The sequence below is a fragment of the Ursus arctos genome, unplaced genomic scaffold, assembly GCF_023065955.2.
Source record: "Ursus arctos isolate Adak ecotype North America unplaced genomic scaffold, UrsArc2.0 scaffold_14, whole genome shotgun sequence".
Classification (NCBI taxonomy): domain Eukaryota; kingdom Metazoa; phylum Chordata; class Mammalia; order Carnivora; family Ursidae; genus Ursus; species Ursus arctos.
In genome coordinates this window covers 32,314,111-32,337,506 of record NW_026622808.1, presented here as the reverse complement: position 1 = coordinate 32,337,506, position 23,396 = coordinate 32,314,111, and the positions used below count along the sequence as shown (strand labels likewise).

The 23,396-nt window shown below is 43.9% G+C and overlaps 1 protein-coding gene across 1 annotated transcript in view; it reads left to right on the top strand.

The window, feature by feature from the left end:
* SLC25A20 (solute carrier family 25 member 20) overlaps positions 1 to 22,622 on the top strand; it is a 31,587-nt gene extending 8,965 nt beyond the window's left edge. The window contains exons 3-9 of the mRNA XM_026500790.4: positions 5,059 to 5,186; positions 8,428 to 8,518; positions 19,120 to 19,237; positions 19,951 to 20,023; positions 20,393 to 20,502; positions 20,991 to 21,115; positions 21,773 to 22,622. Of these exons, the coding sequence (XP_026356575.1) occupies positions 5,059 to 5,186; positions 8,428 to 8,518; positions 19,120 to 19,237; positions 19,951 to 20,023; positions 20,393 to 20,502; positions 20,991 to 21,115; positions 21,773 to 21,835 (708 nt within the window). The 3' untranslated portion in view covers positions 21,836 to 22,622. The remainder of the gene's footprint in view (positions 1 to 5,058; positions 5,187 to 8,427; positions 8,519 to 19,119; positions 19,238 to 19,950; positions 20,024 to 20,392; positions 20,503 to 20,990; positions 21,116 to 21,772) is intronic.
* Positions 22,623 to 23,396: the final 774 nt, after the last annotated feature.

Here is a 23,396-nt window from a genome sequence, read left to right as displayed (position 1 = left end):
GAGAGAGAGAGAGAAAAGAAAAAAGAATGTAATCAAAAAGTTCATGTAAAGGGGTGCCTGGGTGGCTCAGTTGGTTAAGTGTCTGCCTTCAGATCAGGTCATGGTCCCAGGGTCCTGGGGTCAAGCCCCACATCAGGCTCCCTACTCAGCAGGGAGCCTGCTTCTCCCTCTCCTGCTCCCCCTGCTCTCTCTGTCTCTGTCTCTCTCTGTCAAATAAATAAATAAAATGTTAAAAATAAAAGGGGGAGGCACCTGGTTGGCTCAGTCATTCAGCGTCTGCCTTCGGCTCAGGTCATGATCCCAGTGTTCTGGGATTGAGCCCCACATCAGGCTCCCTGCTCAGCAGGAAGCTTGCTTCTCCCTCTCCCACTCCCCCTGCTTGTGTTCCCTCTTTCGCTGCCTCTCTCTCTGTCAGATAAATAAAGAGAATCTTAAAAAAAAAAAAAAAGTTTATATAAAGTCTAGAGAAAAAGTCACCCAGCCTGAAGAATAGTGAGAGAGGCTGGTGAGTCTGCAAACCCCTAGACAAAGACACAAATTGGTTTGGGGTTTTTGAATTACTTAATAACTTTTCAGGTATTTCTTGGAGTGAAAACATGAGATTTTATTTATTTATTTTTAAAGATTTTATTTATTTATTTGAGAGTGAAAGAGCTCATGCGAGAGAGCCCAAGCAGGGGGAGGAGCAGAGGGAGAGGGAGAAGCAGGCTTCCGCTGAGCAGGGAGCCCTATGTGAGGCTCAATCCCAGGACCGTGGGATAATGACCTGAGCTGAAGGCAGGCACTTAACTAAGCCACCTACGCGCCCCTATTTATTTATTTATTTATTTATTTATTTATTTATTTTTAAAGATTTTATTTATTTATTTGAGAGAGAGAAGGGAAAGCACCCAAGCAAGGAGGGGGGGGAGAGGGAAGCAGCAGAGGGAGAGGGATAAGCAGACTCCCTGCTGAGCAGGGAGCCTGGCTCCATCCCAGGACCCTGGGATCACGATGAGCCAAAGGCAGATGTTTAACTGACTGAACCACCCAGGTGCCCCTGAAAACACAGGATTTTAAAAAAGTTTTTTTTACTAGTGATATTTATTACTCACTTCATTAGCACAATATGTTAAAAGACCTTGTTGAGAACTTTTCCTTCACTTCCTAAAATATAACTCTCATATGAAAACTCTATTAAACATATAATCCTTATTAAAGGTACAGAAACTGAGAAGTAGATGTTACCCAGATAAAGAGGGGATGTTGGTAAGTGATGGGCTCAGCCTCGGGGGAGAAGTTGTTCCCTGCAGGACCCATGCCTGAGATGGTGCTGCCCTTTGTTCTGTAAGGCATTTTTTCTTTCATCTGTGCTGCTCCGGGCAGAATTTGACGTCTGATTGAGGCTTTAAGCTTTGGGTCTGCTCAGAGTCCTCTGCCCCGGAGGAAGAAAGGCAGGATTACCTGCCTCTTGGTCAACAAACACTGAGCACCTGTTTAACAGCTTGGCAGTGTGCTGGGTCCTGGAGGCCTGGTGAGAATGGCTCGTATAAACCCAACCTTCTGCAGAGTCGAATAGGCTTCCGCAGTCCCAGTCCGTATGTGTGCGTGTCCCTGGTTTTTGCTGTGCAGACTGAGCTCTCTGCTTTCTGAAGCTGCCAGAGGTGGTGGGGCATGGAAGTGGCTGGGCCAGCATAATGGAAGAAAGGCTCGTGGAGTTCTCAGGAGGCATGGGCTTAGCCCCTTAGTACCTGGGCATCCTTCTCAGCCCAGGCGGGGAGCTGTGGGCTTTGGAAGGACTTGGTCACATGCTGCTTTTGTAGACCTCCTCAGAACCTTCTCTTTCCCCTTCATTCTTTCCTGTGTGCTGCCTTCGGACTTTGTCCTCAGAGAGTCTGCTTATGGCCTGTGGCAGTGTTAGACCTTTGCAGGATCCAAGAGTGCTGACTTGTACAGCTGGCCCCTTTAGAAGGCTGGTGGCGAATGCCCAGAGTCTGTGGAGGGACCGGTGCTTCAGCCTGTGTCTGCGGACCCTCCCAGCGTGTAGCACCACCCTGTTTCTCCTGCAGCTATCTCTCTGTCTTTTTTTTTAAAGATTTTATTTATTTATTTGAGAGCGTGGGCGAGCATGAGCCGGGGTGGAGGGTGAGCAGAGGGAAAGGGACAAGCAGACTTGGCACTGCGTGTGAGCCCAACGCAGAGCTCAATCTCAAGACCCTGGGATTAGGACCTGAGCTGAAGTCAAGAGTCCAATGCCTAATGGACTGAGCCACCCAGGCGCCCCACCTGCAGCTCTCTCTTAAGGAACAGCTTTTTTTGGGGCGCGTGGGTAGCGCAGTCGTTAAGCGTCTGCCTTCGGCTCAGGGCATGATCCCGGCGTTATGGCATCGAGCCCCATGTTGGGCTCCTCCTCTGGGAGCCTGCCTTCTTCCTCTCCCACTCCCCCGCTTGTGTTCCCTCTCTGGCTGGCTGTCTCTCTGTCAAATAAATAAATAAAATCTTTAAAAAAAAAAAAAAGGAACAGCTTTTTTTTTTTCTTTTTTTTTTTTGTTTTAAGATTTTATTTATTTGAGAGAGAACGAGAGCACAAGCCAGGGCAAGGGGAGAGGAAGAGGGAGAAGCAGACTCCCCCCCTGAGCAGGGAGCCCAACCAGGGGCTGGATCCCAGGACCCTAGAATCATGCATTACCTGAGCCCAAGGCAGACACTTAACCAACTAAGCCACCCAGGTGCCCCAAGGAACAGTTTTAGTATATATATTTATATTTAATATATTTTATATATTATATATATTAATATAATATATATTAATTATAATATATATATTAATATATATATATTTTAAGATTTTATCTATTTATTGAGAGAGAGAGATCTGAGAGCCCGCGAACATGTGTGTGTGTGTGTGTGTAAGGGTGTGCAAGTGCGCAAGCTGGGGGAGGGGCCGAGGGAAAAGGAGAGAGAATCCCCAGCAAACTCTGAGCTGAGTGTAGATCTCACAACCCTGAGACCATGACCCAAGCCAAAACCAAGAGCCAGATGCCCAACCCGCGAGCCACCCTTGCGCACTTTTAATTTTTGTTTTTCAAATTATTCGTTATTGGGTCACCTGGGTGGCTCAGTTCGTTAAGCGTCTGGCTTTGGCTCAGGTCATGATCCCAGGGTCCTGGGATCGAGCCCCACATTGGTTTGCTTCTCCCTCGGCCCCTACCCCTGCTTGTGCTCTCTCTGTCTCTCACTCCCTCTCAAATAAATAAATGAAATCTTTAAAAAATTATTCCTTATTTTTTTTTTAAGATTTTATTTATTTATTTGACAGAGAGAGACAGCCAGCGAGAGAGGGAACACAAGCAGGGGGAGTGGGAGAAGAAGAAGCAGGCTCCTAGCAGAGAAGCCTGATCTGGGGCTCGATGCCAGAATGCCAGGATCACGCCCTGAGCCAAAGGCAGACACCTAACGACTGCGCCACCCAGGCGCCCCTATTCCTTATTTTGTATTGAAGTGATACAAGCACTTGGGTTTGTTATTAAAAGGCTTGTAACAAAGTAGCAAAGTGATTTATCCCCCCTTCCTCAGAGGCAACTCTTTTCAGCTCTTCCTGTTTCTACCTTTACTACTCTATTTTATACATTTTTATATGTCTTAGCTACCTGTTTGTGGTAGATGATTTTTTTTAAAGATTTTTTATTTATTCATTTGACAGAGATAGAGACAGCCAGCAAGAGAGGGAACACAAGCAGGGGGAGTGGGAGAGGGAGAAGCAGGCTCCCAACGGAGGAGCCTGATGTGGGGTTCGATCCGAGAACGTTGGGATCACACCCTGAGCCAAAGGCAGACGCTTAACGACTGCGCCACCCAGGCGCCCCTGTGGTAGATGATTTTAAGTCTTACATTCCTTTATCCCTTCTTTCTGCCCTGCTCATATAATTTTATCATATTTTGTGGTTTAATCCAATTCATTGTTTTCATGATTACAACTTTATATATATTTTTTCTGTTAACTAAGTAATGTACTATGAGGTACATTTTATTTCTTGTGTGACTGTTTTTCTTGAGGTTGGGTTATTAATTGTGTCAGTTTCTTTTGCTTGTGTTTCTTTGAATTGCTGTCTCTGTTATCTTGTATCTGAAAAGCTCTGTGGAGTAGTTTTCTGTTTGGTTTTCCACACTGCCTAAACAGTTAAATCTGTTGTTCCACTCTGAGTTGTTTTGCTTTGTTTTTCTTGGAAACATCCCTTCTGGAGTCCTCCATCCTCATATTCTCGGGTGGGCTGGCTTCTTTCCAGACTGACAGTACTCAGCACCATCCTAGAAACCCCATTCACCTCTCTTGGGCTGAACCCTTAGTCTCCTGGGTCCCAAATCTTCCTCTTCCCTGGGTTACTAGCCTTGTTTGGTTGGGATATCTATCTGTCTATTTATTGGCTACTACATAGTTGATTTTATCACCAAACTGTGTGAGTGAAAATTGATGTGTGGTCTTAATATGGTTTCTAACAATAAAACCCCCATGTCTTAATACTTGGAAAACACAAAAACTTCTTAATTACCTGTCATCTCACCCCAAGGAAGTCAGATCACATTGTGCATCTTATTTTTTAGCCTGCTTTTACGGTGGTCTCTAAGTAGACCTAGTAGTCTCTTCTCATGTTATAATGTGATTTAATGGCTGTGATAGTCCATTTATGGAATTCCCATCATTTGTCTTGTTAGTGTCTTGTTTGGGAGTTTTTTTGCTTTATTCCAAAATTTTGGGAGCTTATAATAGCCTGATGTCATTCCCTTTTTACATCTCTGAGTATTTTCTTAGAATAAATTTCTCGACAGAGAATTTCCTGATGAAAGGGTATGCTGCATATTGCCAGATTGCTTTCCAGAATGAAAGCTGTTTCCAGTTTCCTCAGCAGTGTATAAGAGGACAACTATTTCTGGGGTTTTCTTCCTATTTAAAGCTCTCTTTGCTTGGAGAAGAGGTAAAGGAAGGAAGCCACAGGCTAGAGGACGCACTACTTCCCCGTTTCAGCAGTATGAAGGGTGGTTGTGTCTATAAACAGCTTCTGCTTCTGTGATTCCTTGCAGGGCATCACGGGGCTATATCGGGGCATGGCTGCCCCCATCATTGGGGTCACCCCCATGTTCGCCGTGTGCTTCTTTGGGTTTGGTTTGGGGAAGAAACTGCAACAGAAATCCCCAGAGGATGTGCTTAGGTGAGTACTTACAGATCTGGAGCACTTGAAGCTGTTCTGTCTGGTGATGTGACATGGGCTAAAGGAAAAAATCTTGGCAGATAGGGAGTGGGTCTCTTCCTGGGCCCTTAACACTGGCTCCTGGTTGCTCCCCATGAGGGAAGTACTTGAGTTTCTTTTGCCTTGTGAACCAAAGGGAAAAAGAAAACAATCCAAAGCCCCCCCCCCCATCAGGTTGTCATAATTTCTTCCGTGAAGTAGTATCACTTACTAGAGATATTAGTAATGTCAACCCCTCAGCATTGGGACGTCCGAATGCTCTAGTGTGTGTGAAATGCCATGAACAGTTCCTGGTGCTGCAGTAAAGCCAGCGGCAGCCTTGTTTTCCATCACCTGGTTGGGAAAGGGGAAGGTCTCAACTTTTGGTTTACATCATTTTAATAATATGATTATAATTATTTCAGATATTCGTTTCTCTGCTAAGTGAAATAAATTAATGTATTTTCTTTTCATAAACTTTAAAAAAGTTGGATTTGGGTATGAAGAGGCAGGTGAGTCAGGATTACAGCTCAGAATTTACAAAGTAGTTAATCAAAACAGGTCAACTTTTTAAAAATTAAACGTTATTTAATTTTTAAAAAGATTTTGTTTATTTATTTGAGGGAGAGAGTGAAGGAGAGAGAGAAAGCATGAGAGGGGGGAGGGTCAGAGGGAGAAGCAGACTCCCCGATGAGCAGGTGGGCACTTTGGGATCATGGCCTGAGCCAAAGGCAGACGCTTAACCGACTGAGCTACCCAGGTGCACCCATTTTTTTACTTTTGATTGAAGTAGAGTTGACATATAATATTAGTTTCAGATGCATAACGTAGTAATTCAACAATTATATACATTTATGAAGTGCTCACCATGGTAAGTGTAGTTACCATCTGTCACCATACCAAGTTGTTACAATATTACTGACTATATTCCCTGTGCTGTACGTTTCATCAGACCAGCTTCTTGGGATGCAGGGGAATTCTGAATGGAAACATGAGATGGCAAGGTGGCTCGGTCTAAGACTTGTAAGGTGACAGCTCCTGGGCTGCAGGTAGCACAGAACCCACGGAGGCTAGCCAGGCTTGGGATCCAGGAGCTCGAGGAAGGAAGCCCAGGGTGCTATGTGGTTGTTTTCTGTCACTACTTCAGGCCACAGCATGCCGAGTAAGGGTCTAGGACGTAGATAGAGATGCTTGTAATGTGAAACTATTTCTGGAGTCCTTGTGACCCTTTGAATGTGCCCAGCGTCTATAAACAGCCACAGGTGGCCGCAAATATGGATGTGTATGGGGTCCTTTTGAAGCCGTGTTTGGCTGTTGGTAGTCCAAATATCCCACGAACACATGTCCTCTCTGAGCACCTGGTCCTCTAGCTCATGTACCAGCCCATAGCTGTCTCAGGACCATGCACTAAAACCTCCAGTGGGGTCATTGTTAGTACTTTGACCTGTGTTTTGTGTTCCCTGTATAGTCACGTTAGTGTGCAGAGAAACACCCTTCTTGCTTGAGCAAAGGTCGAGACATTCGGGACCCCACCCCGATAATCCTGCCATGTTCTAAATTCTGAACATCAACCCTGCCATGTTCCCCTCCCTGCTGTGGTATTTAGGGAGAGTGTGAAAATGAGCGCTACCAGGACCATGTAGAGGGGATGCCCAAGAGGTCCAGACTCACAGATGCCAACCTGGGGTGGGAGTGGGAGGTGGCAGAATGGGCCAGGCAGTCATAGAGTGTCTACAGAGTACCCTGTGCACACACAGAGACCCCATTCAGAGGAGAGTCCTTACTCCCAGGAGACGGGGGTGTGCCTGACCTGGGGTATGGGCATCTTGCAAAAAACAGTTGGTCTCATGAGGGGAAGTTCAGTTGCGGAGAGGGCTCCTCTTGGGGGACAGTAGTGTGAACTGAGCCTGTGGAGGAGACCGTGCATGAAAACAAGTCTCTTGACTGTTAGACAGTCAACCTGTGTCTAGACTTGTCTGCCTGAGGTATATGTGTGGGCCCTGCCTGGAGGAAAGAACCTGCAGTAGATGTCTCCCTACCCCCAGTTGACATCTGCTCTCCAGATCTTGGGCTCCTTGTGGGTGAGACCTGCCCAAAGGCTCAGCTGGCAGAGGCTTGGGGTCAGAAGGGGCCTGAGGCTCTGGCAAGTAATTGAAGATGTTTAGCAACATTTTTTAAATTGTGAGAGCTCTGTTGAAATACTAATTATGGCTTTGTGCTCCACCACCTCCTGGCCACCCTTATATTACTGACCCCAGAAAGAAAAGGAGATTCCAGAGATGGCACAGACAGCTGTGTCCTATAAATGCCTGGAGCCTCAGACTCCTCTAAATACTTGGTGTGGTTCATTCTTTGAGGGCCAGGGTGAGGATCTGTATTTCTGGCCACTGGGGGCCCAGTCCCGGCAGAGAGGGCCACAGAACCCATCATGCCTGTCTGGGCCTGTCTCAGCATCTTAGCCCTTGCAACTGTCCTGGCTGCCCCTCAGCCTGTGGAGGTGGCCATAGCTGTCCGCCCAGCCACGATACTGTCCTGCTTGTATCTTGGCTTAAAATGTTCTCAGGACGTTGGTGGTCCAGAGGAAGTGAGTTTGGAGGGGAACTAGGGTTGACTGACACCCAGATCTTGAGTTACAGGCTTTTTTCCACAACAACACTGAAATTTACAAGTGGGGAATCAAGGCTCAGTGAAGCCTAAAAACTTGTCCGTAGTCGTTGTGCATGGCAGGCCCAGGGGAGGGAGCCATGTGTCACTATAAAGCTCGTCCCATGGGTGAGGCCATCTAAGTGTGCAGGTAGCCTTCCCCGACCAAGCTCCTATTTCTCTTGGCACTGAGAAATTTGCCCTGGGAAATTTGACATCAGAATACACCTAGAACTTGGCTTTTGTGCAAATATGACTTATTTGTGCTGGGCTTCTTGCCTAGTCCAAGTGCTTATTTTTTCTTTTTCTTTGTTTTTTTTTTTTCTTTTCTTTTTAATTTAAATTCACGTTAGTTAACATATAGTATTGGTTTAAGCGGTAGAATTTAGTGATTCGTCGCTTACCCGTAATACCCAGTGCTCATTTCAAGTGCCCTCCTTAATGCCCATCACCCAATTAGTGCATCCCCCCAACCCTCACTGCTTATTTTTTCTTACAAAGTCACCCCCTTTGCTGGAATCGCCTCTTTCCTGGGTGGTTAGTCACAGGGGCTTGCCTCTGTTTTTTGTTTTCAATACAGCTACCCCCAAATATTTGCAGCTGGGATGTTATCAGGCGTATTCACCACGGGAATTATGACCCCTGGAGAACGGATCAAGTGCTTGTTACAGGTATGGGTGGGATCTGGGGTGGCGGGATATGATCTGGGGGGAGGTGGCTAGCTTTTTCCATTCAGTATGCAATGTTGTGTGGATGTTTATGTCCTTTCACCTTTTATAAAGGCTTCAGGTCAGGTGTGCAAAACAGTTTCAAGGTTTTCAGGAACATGGAAGCAGTCGTAGTAGAATCGAGAACCAAGACAGTATAACAAACCAACCAAAATGTCACACCTGTGACGTGTCATTCCAGACTTATCCACTCTTATTAACAGCTTCTTCAGGAACTCTGAAAGGTGAGTCATGTCTCTTCAGAGGTGGAAGGGAGGCTGCTACTGCCCACTGTATCTTATGTCTCTATCAGTTCCCCAAAAGCTCAGTGCCCTTGGAATGCCTGGCTCGTTCATAGCCCAAGGCTGCTATTACCACACAGGGCTCCTTTAAAACAAAAAAGTTACTGCTTTTTTCTTCTAATGGCTGAAGTAATTTAACACACCACTCTTGGTAGAAAATTTTGATAATGCAGGGGCGCCTGGGTGGCTCAGTCGTTAAGCGTCTGCCTTCGGCTCAGGGTGTGATCCCGGGGTCCTGGGATCGAGCCCTGCATCGGGCTTCTCTGCTGGGAGCCGGCTTCTTCCTCTCCCATTCTGCCTGCTTGTGTTCCATCTCTCGCTGGCTGTCAGCGCGATAATGCAGAGAAGCACAAAGAAAAAAAATGTATTTCTCACCCATGATACCATCCCACTGAGGTAACCACTGTTATGCTTTCTTTTTGAATTCTGATCTTTTTGGTAAACACAAATGTTAAGAAATATTAACTTTTGAAATAAAATTAGGGTCACATATTGCATTAGTTTTATAACCCACTTTTTTCATTTGATGTATCCTAATTTTTTGTGCGGTTATTTCTCAAGCATCATGTTCTGCATATTATTTCATTACATGGCTGTCATTTACCCAATAATTCCTTATCTAGGGGCATGACAAATTATATACGATAGTGAAGATTTTTGTAAATAAGTTTTTGTGTGTGTACCTGATTATTTTCTTAGAGTGAATGTCCAGGATTGAAATTATTATGTTTAAAGGTGTATACTTTTTAGAAAAAGATTTATTTATTTATGTATAGAGAGAAAACAAGTGGGAGGGACAAAGGGAGAGTGAGAGAGAATTCCAGGCAGACTCCATGTTGAGCATGGAGCCTGACGTAGGGCTCAATCTCACGACCCTGAGATCACGACCTGAGTCAAAACCAAGAGTTGGACGTTTAACCAACTGTGCCACCCAAGCACCCCTAAAGGTGTATACTTTAAAAAGAAAGTGTGTGTGTGTGTTTTAAGATTTTACTTATTTATTTGTCAGAGAGAGAGAGCACATGTAGGGGGAGCGGCAGGCAGAGGGAAAAGCAGGCTCCCTGCTGAGCAAGGAGCCCCATGCAGGACTCGATCCCAGAACCGGAGATCATGACCTGAGTTGAAGGCAGACACTTAACCGACTGAGTCACCCAGGCGTCCCTAAAAAAAAGTTTTTAATACCTATTACCAAATGGTCCCCCTATAAAGGCCTATCACTTTCTATTCCAGTCAATAATAGAAGAGCGACCACTTATCAGCAAACTCGGCAGCATCTAATTTACAATCTCTTCCAGTCTGGTGGGTGAAAAATTGGCATTGTTTTAAATTTTCATGCTTTTAAATGGTGGTGAGGTTAATTATTTTGATGGATATTCATTGTTTGTATTTTTCCTTTGTGAAGTGCCTGTTTGTGTTCTTTGCTCATTTGTTTTTTGACTTACAAAAGCTTTGGACGTATTAAGGTTGTTAATTATTTATAGTATGTGGCAAGTCTGTTTCATGGTGGGCATCTGTCATTTAATTTTATGTTATTTTTTTGAGATTTTGACAGTGCAAGCTTTATTCCAGTTTTGTGAATTTTTTAAATCAAACTTTTTATTTTTAGATAATTATGGATTTATGGGCAGTTGTAAAAAATAACACAAAGGAAAAAATCATAATAATACAGAGAGATATCATGTACCCTTTACCCAGTTTTCCCCACATCTGGTAAAACTTTGGTACAATATTACAACCAAAATATTAATATTGATACAGTAAAGATACAGAACATTTCTATCATGCCATGGCCACATCCACTTCCCTTCTCTCACTGCAGTTCTTAACTACCCTAGCAACCACCAGTGTGTACTCCATTTCTGTAATTTTATAATTTCAAGAATGTTCTACAAATAGAATCACACTACAGTAAACTTACCAAGTAAACTTTTTGGATTGGCTTTTCTTTTTCTTTTTCTTTTCTTTTTTTTTTTTTTTTAAGATTTTATTTTTATTTATTCGACAGAGATAGAGACAGCCAGCGAGACAGGGAACACAAGCAGGGGGAGTGGGAGAGGAAGAAGCAGGCTCCTAGCGGAGGAGCCTGATGTGGGCCTCGATCCCATAACACCGGGATCACGCCCTGAGCCGAAGGCAGACGCTTAACTGCTGTGCCACCCAGGCGCCCCTGGATTGGCTTTTCTGACTCAACATAATTTTCTGGAGATCTGTTAGATTGTTGCGTGTATGAATTATTCATTCCTCTTTAGTAGTCCGTGATATGTTTAACTTTTCATCCATTGAAGGACATCTGGGTTGTTTCCAGTTTTTGACTATTAGGAATAAAGATGGTATAAACATTCATGTTCAGAAGTTTTTCTAAGAAAATAAGTTTTCGTTTCTCTGGGATAAATGCCCAAGAGTACAAATTGTTGAGTCATGTGGTAGTTGCATGTTTAGTTTTTAAAGAAACTGCCAAACTGTTTCTTAGAGTAGCTATGCCGTTTTCTATTCCTGCCAGCGATGTATGAGAGTGGTCCAGTTTCTCTGCATCCTCCCCAGCATTTGGTGCTGTCACTATTTTTAAATTTTATCCATCCTGATATGTGTGTAGTGATCTTATTTTAATTTGTATTTCCATAATAGCTGAAGATGTTGAACATCTTTTCAGTGCTTACTTGCTCTTTGTGTATCCTCTTTGGTGAAATGTCTGTTCATGTTTTTGCCCATTTTCTAATTGGATCTTTTTTTAATTGTTGCATTTTGAGAGAGTCCTTTATTCTAGATACTAGTGGTTTGACATATACATGGTTTGCAAATATTTTCTCCCAGTTTATAGTTTGTCTTTTCATCCTTTTAACAGAGTCTCTTTTTAACGATTTTATTCATTTGTTTGATTTGAGAGAGAAAGAGAGATCCCACGCATGCATGAGCAAAGGGAGGGGCAGAGGGAGAGGGAAAGAGAATCCCAAGCAGACTCTGCACTGACTGTGGAGCCCCATGCTGGGGCTGGGTCCTAAGATCCCGAGATCATGACCTGAGCTGAAGTCAGATGCTTAACTGGCTGAGCCACCCAGGTGCCCCCAAATTAAAATCGTTTGCTCAAAATACTGTTAAGGGGCACCTCGGTGGCTCAGCTGGTTAAGCGTCCAACTCTTGGTTTCGGCTCAGGTCGTTATCTTGGGGTGGTGACATCAAGCCCTATGCAACCCTGCCCTTTGGGCTCTGTGCTCAGTGGGGAGTCTGCTTGAGATTCTCTTCCCTCTCCCCTTGCCCATCCCCCACTCATACTCTTTCTCAAATAAATAAATCTTTAAAAAAAAATCAATTGGGCGTATTTGTGTGGCTCTACGTTTTCGTTTTGTATTTTCTTTTATTTATCTATGTGTTTATTCCTCCACTAATACTACAGTCTTGATTAATATAGGCATATACTAAGTCTTAAAATTGATTAGACTGATCCCTCCAACTTTATTCTTTAAAAAAAAAAACTTGTTCTAGCTATTCTAATTCCTTTGTATTTCCACACAAACTTTAGGATAATTTAGAAAATTGAGGGGCACCTTGGTGGCTTAGTTGATTAAGCATCTGCCTTCAGCTCAGGTCATGGTCCCAGGGTTCTGGGATTGAGCCCTGTGTCAGGTTCCCTGCTCAGCGGGGAGTCTGCTTCTCCCTCTGCCTCTCCCCCCTGACTTGTGCTATCTCTCTCGCTCACTCTCTCTCTCTCTCCAATAAATAAATAAGATCTTTAAAAAAAAAAAAGAAAACTGAGAAAAATCTTGCCAAGATTTACGTTGACTCTATAGGTCATTTTGGATGGAATTGACACTATTTTGAGTCTTCCAATCCATGGACACAGTATGTCTCTCTATTTATTTGGAACTTTAAATTTCTTTCATCAGCTCTGTGTAGTTTTCAGCATGTAAGTCCTGTACGTGTTTTCTTGTATTAGTCCCTAAGTCTTTTCTCTTTTTTGACTTTGAAAAATTGCATTGTGAATGGTACTGTCATTTTAATTTTGTTATCTACATGTTCATAGCTAGTTTATAGAAATAGAGTTGATTTTTGTATGTTAATCTTATGTCCTGTAACCTTCCTGAATCCCTTATTAGTTCTAGGATTTTTTTTTTTTTTTGATAGAATCAGTGAGATTTCCTATGTAGAGAGTCATGTCCTTTGCAAATAGGAACAGTTTTATTTCCTCATTTCTTATCTGTTTAACCTTTATTTCCTTATTTCACTGGCTAGAACTTCCAGTACTACGTTGAATAAGAATGACAAGAGTGGACATTTTTGCCTTGTTCTCAGTCTTACTGAGAAGTATTCACTATTTTATTATTAAATATGTTAGATGCACTTTTTTTTGTAGATGCTCTTTATCAAGTTGAGGAAGTTACCTTCTTTTACTCTTTTCCTGAGAATTTTATCATGAATGGATATTGACTTTTGTCAGATACTTTTTTGCATTGATTGATGTGATTATGTGATTTTTCTTTAATCTGTTAATGTGGTAGATTACATCAGTTGATTTTCAAATATTAAATCAACTTTGCATTGCTCGAATAAACCCACCAACCTGGACATGGTGTATAATTCTTTTTATATATTGCTGAATTCTATTTGCTTATGTTTTGTAGATTTCTGTGTTTTATAGATTTGTACATCTATAGTCATGAAAGATATTGGTCTGTCATTTTTTTTCTGCATTGTTTTATCTGGTTTTGGTATCAGGATAATACTAGTTTCATAAAACAAATTGGGAAATGTTCCCTCTTCTTTTTTCTGAGAGAGATTGTGTAGAATTGGTGTTCATTCTTTAACTTGATAGAATTTTATAATGAAACCATCTAGACTTAGGAATTTGGGGAGGAGTTTTAAATTTTCTTTTCTTTTTTTTTTTAAAGATTTTATTTAGTTATTCGACAGAGATAGAGACAGCCAGTGAGAAAGGGAACACAAGCAGGGGGAGTGGGAGAGGAAGAAGCAGGCTCCTAGTGGAGGAGCCTGATGTGGGGCTCGATCCCCTAACGCCGGGATCACGCCCTGAGCCGAAGGCAGACGCTTAATGACTGCGCCACCCAGGCGCCCCGAGTTTTAAATTTTCTTAATACTTACAGGGCTATTCAAATTACTTCATGTTGGGCAAATTGTAGTAGTTTATGTTTTTATTTTTTCATGTGTGTTGTCAAATGTGTGTGTGTAGAGTTATTTGTAGTATTCCTTTATTACCCTCTTGATGGCTACAGGGTCAGTGGTGGTATCTTCTGCTTTATTCCTGGTATAGTAATTTGTGACTTCTCTTCCTTTTTTGTCAGCCTTACTAGAGGTTTGTTGCTGTTTTTGATCCTTTCAAGAAAACAGCTCTTTGTTTTATTGATTTCCTCAACTCTTTTTCTGTTTTCGATTTCATTGGTTTCTGCTCATATCTTTATTATTTCCTTCCTTTTGCTTGTTTTAGGTTTAGTTTGCTTTTCTTTTAGAAGGGTTTTTGAGGTGAGAGCTTAGATGGTTGATTTGAGTCTTTTTCTCTTTTCTAATGTATGTAGTCAGTGCTAATGGCTTTCCTCTCAGCAGTGCTTTAGCTGTGTCTCACAAACTTAGATATATAGATATGTATTTTTAAAAATTTATTTAGTTATTTAAGTAATCTCTATACCCAATGTGAGGCTCAAACTCACAACGCCGAGATCGGCAGTTGCATGCTTTTCCCACTGAGGCAACCAGGCACCTCTACTTCTATATTAATTGCCAGTCAGTTCAATGTGTTTTCTGATTTCCTTTGAGACTTACTTTTTTGAATTATTTAGAAGAATGTCGTTTAATTTCCAAGTATTGGAGATCATTGATTTCTAGTTTAAGCCCATTGTGACCAGAGGACATACTCTGTATTATTTAAAATCTTTTAAAGTTCTTGAGGTTTGTTTTATGCCTGTGGTCTGTCTTGGTCTGTGTTCCATGGGCACTTGAAAGGAATGTGTATTCCTGTCATTTGGTGGAGTGTTCTATAAATGTAAATTAGATCCTGTTGGTTGATGGTATTGAGTTCTTCTCTATCTTTGCTGATTTTCAGTCTTTTGGCTCTACCAGTTTGTTGATAGAGGGAGTTGAAATCTCCAAGTATAATTCTTGGTTTGTCTGTTTCTCCTTTCAGTTCTGTCAGTTTTGTTGCACATAGTTTGTAGCTTTTTTGTTTGTTACGTACACATTTTGGATTGCTGTGTCTTCTTGGTAGATTGACCCTTTTATCACTATATAATGTCCCTCATATTATCATTATGCAATATCCCATAATTTTGCTTACTGTGTTCTTGCTTCCTCCCCTCATGTTTCAGGGTTCCTTCTTTCATTGTTTCTTTTCTGTGTAGAGAACTTCCTTTCACTGTTTTTGGGGGGCAGCTTTTCTTTTGGGGGAGGTCTTCCTTTGGCAAAAGATTCTTAGTTTTCCTTCATCTAAGAATGCCTGATTTCCCCTTTATTTCTGAAGTATATTTTTGCTAGACATAGGATTCTGGGTTGACAATTCTTTTCTTTCAGTACATGGAAGATAGTGTGCCATTTCTTTCTATCATCCCTATTTTCTGCTGTCATTCTGATTGTTCAGGTAAGCTGTCATTTTCCTCTGGCTGCTTTTAAGATTTTTTCTGTTTTTTTTTTTTAGAGGGCAGGAGGGGCAGAGGCAGAGGGAGAGAGGGAATCTTAAGCAGGGCTTAATGTGGGGCTTGATCTCACAACCCTGAGATGACCTGAGCCAAAAATCAAAAGTTAGAAGCTTAACTGACCGAGCTACCCAGGCACCCCAAGAATTTTTTCTTTGTCTTTAGTTTTCAGAAGTTCATTTGTGATGTGTCATTGCATGGATTTATTTGGGTTTATTCTTTTTTTTTTTTTTTAAGATTTTATTTATTTATTTGACAGAGAAAGAGACAGCCAGCGAGACAGGGAACACAAGCAGGGGGAGTGGGAGAGGAAGAAGCGGGCTCCCAGCAGAGGAGCCCGATGTGGGGCTCGATCCCAGAACGCCAGGATCACGCCCTGAGCTGAAGGCAGACGCTTAACGACTGAGCCACCCAGGCGCCCCTATTTGGGTCTATTCTGTTTAGTATTTGCTCAGCTTCTTGAATCTGTATGTTTATGTTTTGCCACATTGGTAAAGTTTTGGGAAGCTTTTGGCAATGGTTTCTTCAAGTACCTTTTCAGTCCTGTCCTCTTTTCACCTCTCCTTCTGGGACCCTGAGGCCACAAATATTAGATTTTTTTGTTCTAGTCACACAGGTCTTGAGGTTCTATTCAATCTGTTTCAGTCTGTTTTCTTCCTGTTGTTCAGATTGGGTATTTTCCATTGCTGTGTCTTCCAGTTGATTTTTTCCCTCTCTTGCCTCTGTTCTGCTTTTTTTTTTTTTTTTTTTTTTAAGATTTTATGTATTTGAGAGAGGGAGAGAATGGGGGAAGGGGCAGAGGGAGAGGAGAAGCATATGGCCTGCTGAGCAGGGAGCCTGATGCGGGACTTGATCCCAGGATGCTGAGATCATGACCTGAGCCGAAGATAGCTGCTTAACCGACTGAGCCACCAGGCACCCCTCTGTTCTGCTCTTGAGCGAGCCATCCATTGAGCTTTTTATTTTGGTTATATTTTTCTTTTCCCCTTTCCTTTCATTTCCTTTTCCCAGTTGTATTTTTCAGTTGTATGGTTTCCATTTGATTCTTCTTACATCTTCTATTTCTGTGCTGAGACTTTATTTCTTTGCGGTGGCTATCTATATTTTTGTCTGTTTCAAGCATATTTATAATTACTTATTGAAGGATTTTTACCATGGCTGCTTTAAAATCTTTGTCAGATAAACAAAAACGCAAAGAAAACAAAACAAAACTTTGTCAGATAATAATGACATCTCTGTTGTCTTGATGTTGTCATCTGTTGCTTGTCTTTTTCCTTTCAGTTTGAGATCTACCTGGTTTGGGGTATGATGGGTGATTTTCAATCGAAACCTGGTTATTTGTGTATTATGTTGAAACTGTGGATCTTATTTGAACTTTCTATTTTAGCAGGCTTTCTCTGACTCTTCCAGCAGGAAAGGGAAGGATGCTGCCTTGTTACTGCCAGGTGGAGATAGAAGTCTAGGTTTCCCACTTGGCCTCTGTTGGCACCTCAGGGTGGGGCACTTCTTTTTACTGCTGGGTGGGTGTGGGAGTTCCAGCGTCTCCACTGACCCAGTAGGATAGGAGGGTGCTGGTTACCGGCTGTCAGGGATGAAAGTCCTAGTTCCCTACCTGGCCTTCTCTGACTGCACCCTAGCAGCATGGTAGGTGCCTTGCTAGAGCCCTGCAAGGATGGAAGTCTAAGCTCCCCACTTGGTGTTTGCTGGGTGTGGATGGGAGTGAGGCCCCAGGTGGGTTTTGTTTTTTTTTTTAATGGTATATGGTTGGAGTAGAGTGTTTATTGTCTAAAAATTTTTTATCTTTCTGAGCTGTCCCTTTCCTGGTCATTTGTCTAGAGAACACAGGCTTTTGCTGGGGCTTCTTTTTGGTCTATGCTTGCTGGCGTTCCTGCATTGCCAGTTTTCTCAGCTCCAAGTCTGAGATATATCAGAAGGAAAATCCAAGGAACTCACCACCATGTCATTCCTCAAGTTCAAAGGCCCCTCACCAGTCTCTCTTTTTCTCCAAACTTTCAGAGTTTTCTCATGTTTGCTTTAAGAATAACATCTAGGGTTTTTGGCAGCTCTTTCTGCCCATGGGTCCTGTCCCCATGCTTTAATGAAACTACCTTTTTTATACCGAAAAAAAAAAATCTAGAGTTTTTTGTTGCACTTTAGCAGGAAGAATTTATATTTCCAATTCGGGCTTTTCCTGCACTCCAGACTAGCATTTGGATGCTAATAGGCACCTCAGTGTCACCATGTGCGAAAATGAACTCCTGGTCTTCCCCAATCACGGCTCCACCTACAGCCTTCTGCAGCTCAGTTGGTGGCAACACCATCTTTCTAGTTGCTCAGCTCTAAAGCCTAGGAGTCATCCTAGATTCCTCTCTTTCTCTCACTGTACATATCCCATCTGTTGAATAGTTAAGCTTGCTTTCAACATATCCCAAGTCTATCTCTTCTCATCCCGCCATTTGCAGCCACATTGCTCCAGGTCACCTTCATCACGTAACAGTGAGAAGATTCTCATAATAATATGTCAATTCCATACCAATCTTCTTTGGCCCCCCACGTCACTGTGAGTCAGCTCCAGTGTCCCCTGGTCACGTGGGTCTCCTTGCTATTCCTCAGACATACCAGGTTTACGTGTGCCCAGATCTTTTGGGGCAGTCATATTTTAAAAAGCTGTTACTACTTGATTGACGTTGTCTTAAATTAATTATTTTTAGAAAAATTGATGTCTTTGCAATGAAAAACTGTACTAACCAGAATGATGACTCTTTTTACTTGTCTCTTTTTTTAATGTCCCCTGGAGGTGCTTTAGAGTTTTATTTATGCAAATCCTATTACTGTTTGATGCACATATATTTTATTGCTATTTAGAAGAGGATTCTTTCCCATTATTTTCAGGTTGTTATTGCTGGTATGTAAGAAAATTATTGGACTTATATGTTTATTTCATGTTTCTCCTTGGGACTGTTAAAGCTTAACTCTTCAGCTTTAATTATTCTTTGGTTGATGCCTCTGTGTGCTAGGATTCTTCTTGGCTCTGTGCTTGCTGTGGATCTTGCATGGGGTTCTTTCTCTCAGATCTTCTCTGGGATTACCCCTGCCTGCCTTACTCAAGCTCTTGTCTCTTAGGCCCTGGATCCCTGAGACTGGAATGGGGGCCCCTCCTTGGCCCTCCCCTGGCTCTGCACAGGATCTCTGTTCTGGCACTTAGAGCTCTGCACAGCCATTTCCTGTTCATCTTTCCTTAACCGAACTTTAGGATCAGTGAAAGCTTGGAATGGATTTGGTACTCAGTGGGTATTTGTTGAAGGAATAAGTGAATGACCTTCCAACTAGCTTTATTGGGAATGCTCTTGTATTGGAGAGAGTTCCTCCACTTATTTTCCAAATCCTCTGCTGATTTTTTTCTTGTCAGTGTGTGCATACTTTGTGATATTTTCATTTAACCTTATTTCCTAGTGATTTCCACCAATATTCTATGTTCCAAATAACTATCAGTTTGACAGTGAAGTTTTTCATTGGTCTAATCCTAATGACCACTTCCACACTCACCTTGTAATCTTCTGTAACTTGCTGAGTCTGTTGACTTTCACGTTGCTGCTACTGACTTGATGGCTTTTTCCCTCCCTCTCAGATTCAGGCTTCCTCAGGAGAAACCAAGTACACCGGGGCGTTGGACTGTGCAAAGAAGGTATACCAGGAATCTGGGATTCGAGGCATCTACAAAGGGACAGTACTCACCCTCATGCGAGGTAACCTTTTAGGTTCTCCACCTGAGGTCACCTTGCCAGGGGTGGGGGGGCACTCATCTGAGGTGGATTTGCCACAGAAGATCTTACCTGGATCCCCAGATTAGCCTTGGCACTATACGAGCTATACTTCTGACAAGGCTGGCATGGTGTGTTTTTTTAGGCAGTCTCCCCCTGGCCAACATGGTCACAAATGAGGATGGGAGGACCTCTATCCTTCTGGCAGCCTGGCCCTCAGGGATGCAAGTCAAGGCAGTGGCAGTTACAGGGGAGTGGCAAGTAGATAGAAATCGTGGCTGGAGGGGTGAGTGGGAGGGAAGAGTGACTAAGGATCGTGGGGCTCTCCCTGGTTTCGAGAGGCATGTCCTGCTGGGGTGGCAATAGGAGAGGCAGACACAACCTCACCCCTGTCCTGACATGGCAGCTTGGAGGAAGGCCAGAGGCTAGCTGTAGTTGTAACCTGGAGTGGGCGTGCCCGTGGGGACCACTCAGAGGGGACTTTGAAGGTGAAATGATGTCATGCTTGCTCCCCCACACCACCGCTTGCCCCAAAGCAGCATCCAGTTACTGTAAAGTGATTACTGCAAACACAAGGTGCTGCTGAGGAACTTTCCAGGAAACCTTGAAAGGGCCAGCACCAACCTTGGCTCTTCTAAGTTCTAGAAATCCCTGAGGATTTTATGTCCTTTACTTCGCTTCTTTCTTGCCCCTCACAGATGTTCCAGCCAGCGGAATGTATTTCATGACATATGAGTGGCTGAAAAATATCTTCACACCAGAGGGAAAGAGGTAAGGAGAACAGAAGAACTCAGAGGCCATTTTGCTTGGTCATGGGTTGGTTGCCCTTTACTGTGAGTGGATCTAAAGGCAGAGTGGGGCTTGCTTCTGGTTCCATGTCCACTTTCCTCTCCTTGCTGCTGAGACCCAGCTAACACTGCTTACTCTGTACCTCACCTGCTAGAGCAAGTATATGAAACAAGTTCATGACCCCTTCTCCAAGGAGTGGCAGCTACCATGTCACAGGAGCCCTGGCCTTGGACCTCCTCCCTCTGGCCAGTTTCTCCCTCTCTGTAACTGCCCCATCTGCCAAGGGAGGGATGGTCTGAATGCCTCGCTCACAGCCTTTGTCTGATTGGCACTGCGGTTGGTATTCTGCAGTGTCAGTGAGCTCAGTGTACCTCGGATCCTGGTGGCTGGGGGCATCGCAGGGATCTTCAACTGGGCTGTGGCAATCCCCCCGGACGTCCTCAAGTCCCGCTTCCAGACTGGTTAGTGGAGGGTAGTGGGGTAGATGGGGGTAGAGTGGGGACCAGAACTGGCTGCTCCTGGGTGCAGAGCTCTTAGGGCCCTAGAGATACCCACTGTTCACAGCAGCACCCAGCATCTGTCTGATCAACGTTTTCCCTTGCAGTCTTTTGTGTCCTAGGAACCCTAGACTCATTTCCTGTTGGCCAAAACACAAAATAAGTGTGATAAGCAGTCAGATCAACTCTGCTGCCTTCACAGGAGCAGAAGGACTATTATATTCTTCATTCTTCTTCTCCACTCCCTCAGCATCAGTAATCCAGACATTGTGTCTGTTTGTCCCAAAGTGAACTGTGTTGTCTGTGGACTGGTCCCAGATGACCTGGAGGGTGTCCTCTTCCTGATACGGTGACCCTGAAGAAAGACTTGACTACAGAATTGTCCCCATGTGGGTCACCATAGGCAGATCAGGAAGCTTCCTTAAGCCTTAACAGTTGGATTCCACCCACAGCACCTCCTGGAAAATATCCTAATGGTTTCAGAGATGTACTGAGAGAGCTGATCCGGAATGAAGGAGTCACATCCTTGTATAAGGGGTTCAATGCAGTGATGATCCGAGCCTTTCCAGCCAATGCGGTGAGTGGAAGGCAGGGGCTATGCTTTCCCTTCAGGGCTTAGAGCAGGGTCCAAGGTATAGGTGGGCTGACTTTTGCTTGTTCCTAGGATTGGACTGGGAGCTCAGTTTTCTCCAAATCCAAGCCTCAGCCAGAGCCTCCTTATTTTCTTCTTTTCCTGAAGCTTCAGGAGGGGTTCTTTTTGGGATTCTTTGAGGGGAGGGGCTTTTTTTTTTTTTTAAGATTTTATTTATTCATTTGAGAGAGAGAGAAAGACAGAGAAAGCACAAGCAGGGAGAGAGGGGGAGGGAGAAGCAGACTCCCTGATGAGCTGGGAGCCCCACTTGGGGCTCAATCCCAGGATTTGGAGATCACAACCCAAGCCCAAGGCAGATGCTCAACCATCTGAGCCATTCAGGTGCCCCACGAGGGGCCCCTTAGATCTCCTGACTTGTTTATCAGAAATGGGTAGTTGTGAGACATGGATTTTCTTCCCCCCTGAGGAATATGAAAGCACAGCCTGATTCCCTGACCTGGGGTGGGAATGAAGTTGGGAAGGGGTTCTGATGAAGTTAGGGAAGGGTTCTGGTCCTGACACGGTCAGCCAAGCATGGTGCTGGGGTCTCTGTGATAGTCACAACTCCTACTAGCTTTTTTCTTCCTTCTAATCCTTTCTCAGGCCTGTTTCCTTGGCTTTGAAGTTGCCATGAAGTTCCTTAATTGGGCCACCCCCAACTTGTGAGGCTGAAGGCTCCTCGAGGCTTCTGGATGATGGAAGCTATCACGGAGGAGGAGCAGTGGGCAGGACTAGGCAGTCCTGAAAGGCAAAGGGAGGGGAATGGTGGGATCACAGCTCTGTACATGCACTTGTTGAGACCATTGCCTTAATGACATCATCTACCTGGTATAACTTGGTGTGCCATTTTGAAACTTGAATTCACTCATGTCAATTTAAGGGATCTCAAGAGGATTTGGAGGTGGAGTAAGTAGCTTCTAGACCAGATACCACCTATGGTCAGAGAACTATCTACTGGTTAACTACAGGCCCTACTACACCCAAAATACTACTCGAGAAAGAGGGAAACTCAGCTTCTCACTGGAGACACTATGCACGTTTCAACCAGCTGACCAAGAGCTGGTGTTTTCTTTGATCCCTACCCAAGAACATCCACCAGATTTCCAGGGTATCACTTAATCCTGGCCTGCACATGGGGGTGTGGACTCGAGGTCCACATCTCTCTGTCCAAGTGGACTGAGCAAATGTGCCTAGGGGGAGATAGCCTGTTAACAGTCGGTTGATTTTTCTTTTTAAATGCATGCAAGCAATCAAAACTAAAACTACAGTAGCCTAATTTCCCAGGAGTAGATGGAGAGCTTTCCCTCCTACACAGCGAGGAGGGTTTTGAATCAGCAGTCCTAGCCTGCTGAGATAAGTGACAAAGCCTGGGGTGTAGGAAAGGCTCTTTTCACACACTCTTTTCTCATGAGAGCACCCTATTTTAACAGGAAACAATAAACATTGTTTCTCATTTTTGCATTGTGTGAAATTATTTTGATTCTGGGTCATTTCAGCAGGCAGCCTGTGGCCTTGGTGGAGGCTGTCCGGGATCTGGTATCCTTCTTTGGTGGCTTCAGGCAGGGACTTCAGCTGGAGAAAGAGGAGGAAGTTTTGGCTAGCCCAGCCGTCCCTGACCGTCCTAGCAGCAGCTGCCTGATGGGGAAGGGAAGTGGATGGGGTGGGGGTAGGGTTTGATTGCTAACTGTTTTTTTTTTTTTTAAGATTGTATTTATTTATCTGACAGAGAGACAGCCAGCGAGAGAGGGAACACAAGCAGGGGGAGTGGGAGAGGAAGAAGCAGGCTCCAAGCAGAGGAGCCTGATGCGGGGCTCGATCCCAGAACTCCAGGATCAGGCCCTGAGCCGAAGGCAGACGCTCAATGATTGAGCCACCCAGGCGCCCCTGATGGCTAACTGTTCCCATAGCCCTCCGTACGAGTTTGCAGCCCTTCCCTTCATTCTTTCACCTCTCTGCCCTGAGCTAACAGAGTTGATTGTTCTAAAAGCCAAAAGCAATCCTGACTTATCATGTGCGTTTGGGAGTCACTGTGATCTGATGTCACCAGCCGGGCTTTGCTAATTAGGCTATTGATGATGCCCAGGTACATCCAGAGGAGGTAAGGGAGACAAGTTAATTTGTCCTTGTCTGGTGGCTGGCGAGGCTGCTGGAGCTGGGCTTCTCTGGCATTGTCCCATCTGGCGGTCACAGTTGTAGTTCTGCTAGCACGTCCCACCTTGCTGCAGCT